Source organism: Nanorana parkeri, unplaced genomic scaffold, assembly GCF_000935625.1.
Source record: "Nanorana parkeri isolate BGI_ZX_2015 unplaced genomic scaffold, ASM93562v1 scaffold915, whole genome shotgun sequence".
NCBI lineage: Eukaryota > Metazoa > Chordata > Amphibia > Anura > Dicroglossidae > Nanorana > Nanorana parkeri.
Window position 1 is genome coordinate 78,812 of NW_017307183.1, and position 8,942 is coordinate 87,753.

Below are 8,942 nucleotides of genomic sequence, written 5' to 3' on the forward strand. Positions count from 1 at the left end.
GCCCAATATAACCCCTTACACTCCCAGCAAGCCTCAATTTTTCTAGTGTCTTTAGGTGATGGGCATCTCCTCTCTACTGAGAGACGAGAATGCTTTGTAACATAAAGATTTTTTTTCTGGATGATTTTTCTATAATGATCCATCCTCGCCAGCTGAAAACACAGGGCCATCTTGCAGTGTTGCCTAGGGTACAACTTCTGTTTTTTGTGACAAGTCGAACAGTCTCTGTATAGTTCTATGTGCCTGACTAGATTGGCCAGACTGCCTCTGGCTTTTTGGGTTTCTAACTCAGGAAATGGAGAATTTGGAACGATTTGACTAATTTGGAGCTGCTGCTCTCTGAACGTTAGGAAATCTTACCTGTTTTCTGTGCACCTGTTGGCATTTGTTCCTGCATTTCTCACCCCTTGATAGATAACTTTTGGTTGTCCCTTGGTTCCGACTAAAGTCCTGGACTGTACGATTAAGATAATAGGAATTTTGCCTTTACCTTTAAATTCCACATCTTAGAGTACAGTACACAGGTCTCTCTTCTGTTTCTGTATTTCACTCCTTATTGCTTACTACAAAGCTGAGGCTTGCTCGGAGTGGGAGGGGTTATATGGGTGGTGGGGAGGGAAGGGGGGGATTAGCTATCCTAACCACTCTGTTTGCCAGTAACCAGTGTCTTGAAGGTGGCTGCATACAACCCATGGTTCTGGCTAATGACCTAGTCCGTTATGTGTATAGAATCTTTTTTTTTTAAAATAATGATTCTTCTTTAATTAGATTCTTCTATCTACTGGTTGTATCACAGGCTGAAAAATGTAGATTCCCGGAGTCTACCTAAGCCAATGAGCAAACACAGTTCCCTGCCATGTGCGGGTTTGGCTGCGACTGTCTTGGCAGTGTGTGCTACTCAGAGGGACACTGTGATAAGTTGGCCTTATCACAGTGTTTCTTGTGGGCAGACAGCACCCCTGTCACTAATGGAGGTTCCATTACTCAGCTCATGTGCGTCCAGATCCTGTATGTATGTACCACTCTGTTGGACTCACTTTTACTGGTCTGTGGTAACCCTTTTGGCGTTCTCTGGGCACATTGTGCCATGCTGTGGCCACCCTGCTGTATTGCAACTAGGTCCTTACCAGGATTTGCTTATCAGCTATTGGGATTTTCCCTTCTCTGTTCTGTTATATTGCTTAGGAGCAGATTGGTAGTGAAGATGAGACAGTTCAGTCATAACGTATAACAATGTCTGCAAGATGCATTTTGGATGTATGCTTATGTGTTAGAGGAAATTCTTTTACATGATGTTATTTAACACACTCCGTCTTATGCTAACTAAGTTTTATCGTTCTAAACTTCCTAACCAGTTAGGCCTCTGATACACTGTACACGGTGGACACAGTTGTAGAGAGTTTTTGTCAATAGAAACCTGTTTAGTTAACTAGATAGAGGAACATCAAAGGGATCATCAGAGCAGCCAATCAGAAATTCTTTCAGTGTTAGAGAATGGCAGTAAACTGTATATGAAGCCAGAGGTTGAAAGTGTTTAGGGGGAATCAGAGACATGAAGAGCGAGGCCTAGTGGTGCATACAGTATATAGATTAGACATATATGCTGGGTATATGGAGTATCTGCATCCTGAGGCCTAGATACACATATAAAAAGGGACTCACAGGCCTTTTTATTTTCTTTTCTTTATTATTATTCGGTAAATACTCTGTTGGACTGTTTATGCTCATCTGTTTCTGGGATCTAATAAACGCTACACACACACAGTTTTTGAAGGAACTTGGCAGGTAAGTTGTTCCAAACATCTTGGAGAACTAACCACAGATCTTCTCTGGATGTAGGCTGCCTCAAATTCTTCTGTCTCCATGTAATCCCAGACAGACTCTATGTTGAGATCAGGGCACTGTGGGGACCAAACCATCACTTCCAGGACTCCTTGTCCTTCTTTGATAAGGTTTGGAAGACCCAGAACCCCCTGTCTCCTATGGGTACAAATCGTAAATTTAGGAATCCTAGGTCGCTTATTTTCCCATACAAAAGCCATTATTTGGCTTTGAAGGGCACGTAAAGCATAACCTGGTAATCGCGACGGGCAGTTTGCGAAAGAGATATAGCAGAGAGAAGGGTCATCTTGACAGCATTACTTTCCCCATCCAGGAGAGACGGTGGCGGGACCAATTAGAAAGTAATTCCTTAGAGTGCTTAAATAAGGGGATATAATTGGTTTTATATAGGGAATCGTAGGTTCTAGTCAGGTTGATACCCAAATACTGTAAATGGACGTCCCACCATGTAAAAGTGAAATTGTGATGGACGGAATCTGCAGTTTTCAACGGTAAATTGATGTTAAAGGCCAAAGATTTATCTTCATTACCAGTAAGGCAGGATACTTGATCGAGCAAATGTAAAGTGGCTAACAGGTTAGGTAGGGTAATGTGGGATTGGGAGATGGAGAGGTGCAGATCATATGAAAATAGGTTAAGTTTATATTCAGACCCTCTCACTTGAGATCCCATGGATGTTGGGGTTTTGACCCAGCGATTGCGCAAGAGGCTCAATCGCAAGGTCAAAAAGGATTGGGAAAAGGGGACAACCCTGTCGGATACCTCGCAAAATTGGAAATGGGAACAATGAATGGTGTAAATATCTTATGGAGGCTGAGGGATCATTATAAAGAGCTTGAAGCAACTTTGAGAAGGTTTCTGGAAATCTCCGTTTGCCCAGTACATAATACAGATAATCCCAGGAGAGTGAATCAAGAGCTTTATGCATGTCTCACGTCAGTAACATACCCCAGATGTCAGCGTTGTGCATGGGATGAATCAATTGTATAATCTTCCGTGTAGCGTCAGGGGCCTGACGGTGCAGAACGAAGTTCACTTGGTCTCTATGAATTAGGCTTTCTAAAAAAGTGTTAATTCTAGCAGCAAAATTTTTTTTGAGTATTTTAATGCCTATGTTCAATAGAGAAGTGGGTCTATAGTTATGCGGGTCCGAATCATCTTTGCCAGGTTTAAGCAGCATGACAATTTGTGCCAATAGGGAGGAAGAATGTAATTGCGAGCCTGTCTTCAAATGGTTAAATCAACAAGTCAGTGACGGGGCTACAGGGAATGCAATTATAGTAATATGGTCCACTAGACCGCACTGACTTTACAATTCATAGGTAAAAATTATCAGTACATATACTGACGATACATATACAGCAAATGGCCCTTTGTGACAATACTTGGGCAACAAACCTGTGGCAATATGCAGGCAACAAGTGGACAATTTCTATAATATGTGGGCAACAAATAGACATTTGTTACAATATGTGGGTTATGACAATAACAGTGGCATTAAGTGAAGCCCAGTCTGCCTCCCTTCCACTCTTCTTATCTTTGCTCTAAGTCTGTGTTCCAGCAGTAGGCTGCAATGTCTATCTCCCTCTGTTCGTACAATTCCTCAGTGTCCAGAGGAAGGAGCTGGAGGAAGAGAGATCACCAGAGTTGGGCTTTAAAGTAGAACTATGAGCAAAATCAAAAATTAAATTTGCTGTCAATGGCATTAGCACAGCAGGTTTTGTTTTGAGCCCCCCCCCCCGTAACATTTTATTAGCTGTTGATCCTGCAGGTGGATCTGTTTTTCATTTCCTGTAATAGGGTAACAATGTTGTTCATTCTGCCATGAAATTGCACAGCAGTGTTGTCAGCCTGTGTCATCTTAGATGAACATGTTGTTTTGCATGGACTTTAACTGTTAACATCCATTCTGTCACCAAATTCAGAATATAAATATTACACTTTAAAAACAATTTAAACCCAATGGAACACACAGAAATATATATTCAGTGAGAAATTGTACTAATATCCTCTATTTTCATGTTTTCCCCTCTACCCTCCTGTTTTAGTTGTACAGTGTGTCAAGCTATGACTGTGCAGTATTATAGATCCTACAGTTTGACCATGCTGGTCAGTGCACTCTGGTCAGATACACCCCCTCCTTCTGTGCAGTGCAAGTATGCATATAAGAAAACCCGTGATTAGAAATGTGGCCTTTACTCATGTATGCCAATATAGAGCCCAAAAGTGGGATTGCAGAAAGCGCATTTTCCCTTCAAGAAAAATATATATCAAGGCATATCACAGAACAAATCTCTGTAAAAAAAAAAAAAGCATTATGTGGCAGTACAGACTGAAATAAATACTTTGGGCTTTAACCCTTATGCTGACAGATGCTATTGAGCCTGTACAATTACTTAAGACTTGCAAACATATTTTCTGAAATCGGAGACCCTGAAGAACAAAATGGTTGCAGCAGCAATTTTTTTCATGTGCTGTACGTTCTGACGGCTGTAGAAGTGATCAAGGGGCTTTGCATCCACCCTGGATCATATCTTGTAAATAGCTGACAGCTTGCAGACTGAATGTAAACAAGCTCCCAGCTACTATAACAACTGAGTCTGTTTATAAGTCCCTGCTTCCGCTGATGTAAGCCTTACGTTGGTGACAGTGAAAGGGTTAAAAGCAGGATATTCACCAAGTTGCACCTCAAATTTGGACATTTGAAAGCTCTGGTCCTCATCTGCCCGCTCCGTAACAGCTATATTTTGCAGAACTAACTGTTCATGCCCTCTCCCCTGACTGTCCCTGCAGTGAGCACTAGAGGAACAGAGAGGGGAGGGGGGAATCTCTGCAGGAAGCAGTGACTGCTCTCTACAGGAAGGAGAGACGTTGAGCTGAGCATTCAGCAGTTACATGATTGCTCAGCTCTCGGTATAGAGCTGGTATGACAGCTGTAGTGTCCCATTCCGGCTCTAAGCATCAGAGAGTTTATTTTCCTCTCCCTGCACTTCTCTTTTAACCTAATTTACTGCATTCTCTTGTGTTTCTAGGATGCTTTATAATGCACAGCCTCTTATTATTACATTATGAACTAGGGTTGTACAATCATAGTTTATGTTTGCCACTATAATAAAAGTAATCAAAAAGCAAGCAGAGTGCACCCGTTTGCACGAGTAAACACATTTTAATGTAAAGAATGAAAATAAAATGCGCTTACAAAGTGATGACATAAGAGCATATAAACAGATAAGACATCCATCTGATGTAAGGTCACACCAGCAGAATTATCCCTTCATACTAGCTGTCAGGAGGAGAGGTAGGATGCAGATGTAATATTGGGTACTAAATGGGGATAAGATGAAGCAATTTGTCCAAAATTAATAAAATGAGGACCTAGCTTGCAGTCTGGAACAGGATACCTTCACTCCACTTTAATTAATTTTTTTTTTCAGTAAACTTTGTAAGCAGTATGGTTTCTAATTTCTCAATTTCTTTTTTTCTTTGCTGTTAGATCCTGCCATTTCCCGGCGCTTGGCTGGACATTTACTTACCTGCTGTTTTTCCGTACGGTGACCTATTATAACCTTCAAGCCCCCACTCCATTTGCGAATGCTTTACAGTTGCTGTTAACATTGAAGGTGAGTACATATTCTACACAGACATGCTGCAGTTAGGCATTTCCTTTTGTTATGGTTCAGTCTAGAGAAATGTAATGTTCTGAATAATTATGAAGTAAAGAAAGAACAGTGTTACATAGCAAATATAATATAACGAGAAACATTCAACAGGTTAGGTCTATGAAGAAAATTCCTGTGTGTGTGTGTGTTTTATAGTCTGCCCCTAACATCAGGTTAGAATATAACAAACAGTATATAACACAGCGCCAACGGCTTAAGTCCAGAAAAGGAGACAATCTGCAGTGATCGTAGTATAGAACGCTAACGGGGCAGGCTCTCAAATAGGCTTTAGGGAAACCTCAACTCTGGAAAACAAAACACAGAGAGCGCCTCCATCGCATAAAAACTTTTTATTAAAATAAATTTAGACAGATGCAAACATACTCACAAAGGTCGAGTTAAAACAGGCATGAAACGATATGAACACAAGGGACTTAGCCAGCCGGCTGTTTGTCCTCCCTGATGGTTTACGCATTTCCGAGGTCACGCCTCCTTCGTCAGAACCAATAGGGAGTGTTCTATTGACTCCCTTTTTATATCGCGGCCCAACACAGGCTTCAAATTAGAGAACACCTGGGGTCGCAGGGATAAACATGTATGAATGTTATGGACACCGTTGTTTTTTTATATGTAGATCTTGCTATAGAAATGGAATTACGGGTGCGATAAATGAGATTTTGTAACAAATAAAGTTTATATTTTTACAAGAAAAAGGTCTCTGTCTGTTTAGTAACCATCTCTTAACAGTGTCCTCTCCTTTGAGAACACTGCTACCATTTTTTTGTGCTCATTAACTCCGGTTACTTGACCTAGATGACCTATTTCAATTAATACAAAGGGATATACATGGTATATCGGAGCTCCACTTTTTTTCTCTATAAATAAAGACTCCAGCTTATGCATAGGTTATTTAGAAATTTTAGAGATGTTGATTACAGCTATTTTATATAAACACGGCTATATATATATATATATATCGATTTTAGCTGGTAACAAGTCATGTCTCGCTATGTATCTTTATTCTTTGCAGCCGGGTATAGCTCAGACTGATCTCCCCGGTGCGGTAGAGTCAGAATACTCAATTTATATACATATTCCATCTACTAAAATGTAGCTATTAAGGCCTAATGTTTACCCTATTTAGCAGCAACATAGAGGTGCATTTCTTTCGCGTCTTCCTATAGTGTGTAGTATATTGGCCGGATCCAAAAATTGGTCTCTTTTTTACATGATTAGACGTGTCATTCATGCACACACAAAATATATAATAATCACGCATGTGGCACGATATAGTTTGAATTTTGACTTAAGAAAATACCACAGATTAATGCAATATGTATATTTTGTGACTTTTTGTGGCTTTTGTTTTTGCGATGTCTCAGCTTTGTTTTAAACCCGCCCAGAAGTTTCGGTTGAATTGTAGATCAAGATTATTGAAACCTTGTGAAACCGTACTAATATTTTTAGACTACTATCATCCTAATGTCTGATGGCTATGTCACTAATTCCTCCAATAGATCCCTATGTCTCTAATATACATGTAATTCTTGTATCTCTATGTATGAAGTTAGGATGCGGTTCTGTAATATCTTTCATATCGCTACACTTGCGGTTGAGTGATGCTGTAACCGATATTTGGATATAATAATCACAACAACCATGATAGTATCCCACGAATGCAGCTATATTTATTGAATCCTTGTGAAATTGTATACAATTATATGGACTGTTAGGAAACCTTTGAGTTACCTGTTTAACTGTTTAAATTTTTTCAATTACTATTAACTTAAGAGCTCAGTGGGCTATTCATTGATCTTATTAATTTTCACATAGATCCCTTTTATATATACTTTTAACATGTATGCATCTTTTTGTACTTGAATGTATTCAGCTATGATGTTACTTTTTAACAAGTCATGTCTCGCTATGTATCATTATTCTTTGCAGCCGGGTATAGCTCAGACTGATCTTTCCGGCGAGTGTCCCCGATTACGTTAGGTATAATCAATAAGACAGTAGTCTACGAATAAACTCTTTTTTTATAATAATTTTTTAATAACATATGCTGCATTTAAAACCAGCAGTTAGTCATTTTTCGGCTCCTGCGCTGAGATATATATATTACATTTAGGCACATATGTGTGCACGATTATATGCAGGTATATATACGGGCTCACCTACGTATGTCATATTTCTCTTTGAAAATATATATATTTTAGAGCTGCAGCTAACGATTATTTTCAAAATCGATTAGTTAGCTGATTATTACGTTCGATTAATCGGATAAAAAATTAAAAAATAAAATACATTTTAAAAATGGCTCCAGTGATGGGACTACTAATTTGTATTGAGAAAAGCATATATTGAAAACAACCTTTTGGCCTTGTTACCAGCTAAAATTGATTTATATGTATATACGGCCATGTTTATATAAAATAGCTATAATAAACATCTCTAAATTCCTAAATGACCTATGCATAAGCTGGAGTCTTTATTTATCCCTGCGACCCCAGGTGTTCTCTAATTTGAAGCCTGTGTTGAGCCGCGATATATAAAAGGGAGTCAATAGAACACTCCCTATTGGTTCTGACGAAGGAGGCATGACCTCTGAAACGTGTAAACCATCAGGGAGGACGAACAGCCAGCTGGCTAAGTCCCTCGTGTTCATATAGTTTCATGCCTGTTTTAACTCGACCTTTGTGAGTGAGTATGTTTGCATCTGTCTAAATTTATTTTACTAAAAAGTTTTACGCGAAGGAGGCGCTCTCTGTGTTTTGTTTTCCAGGTTAGAATATATATTCATCTGCAGGCTGGGAGACATACCCAGCCTGCTAGTGGGTATTTTAAAATGCAATTACCAATAGCAGGCTGGCTATTGCACCCGCCCACTGCCTACTGTCAATCTGCATGGGAGGACCTGATGGAGAACTTCTCTTTGAGGCCCCTCCTTTGCTGATTGACAGCAGGCAGTGGGCAGAGGCAATAGACAGCCTGCTATTGCAATTTGAAATATCCAATAGCAGGCTGGTTATTGCTCCCAGCAATAAAGTTTAAAAAAATAAAGTTAAACTAAAATTATAAAAGACAAAAAAAGTTAAACATATAAAAATTAAAAAAACAAACAAATAAAAAAAAAGGTAAAGAAACTAAAATTAAAAATAGAAAAACATTTTTTTTGTTGTGTCATTTTAACCACATGCTGTCCGGGGCATTTTCTTTCATTTTGCGCACACATGATAAAATATAAATTTCTGCGCAAATGTTTATCAAACACGTATTTTTAGGAAAAAATAAACTAAATTAAAATTTAGTGCACAGAAATAGTATACCCAATTCTTTGGTAAAATATGAAAGACGGGGTCACGCTGGGTAAATAGATACCAAACATGTCAAGCCTTAAAATTGCGTTCGCCTGTGAAGCCGCAAAAAAAGTCAATACCC

General features: G+C 39.2%; 1 protein-coding gene across 3 annotated transcripts in view; it reads left to right on the forward strand.

The window, feature by feature from the left end:
• Positions 1-8,942, forward strand: part of MBOAT7 (membrane bound O-acyltransferase domain containing 7) — a 98,238-nt gene that overhangs the window by 37,056 nt on the left and 52,240 nt on the right. For all 3 annotated transcript variants that reach the window (XM_018566092.1, XM_018566094.1, XM_018566093.1), the window contains exon 4: positions 5,336-5,462. In XM_018566092.1, coding sequence (XP_018421594.1) covers positions 5,336-5,462 — 127 coding nt within the window. The remainder of the gene's footprint in view (positions 1-5,335; positions 5,463-8,942) is intronic.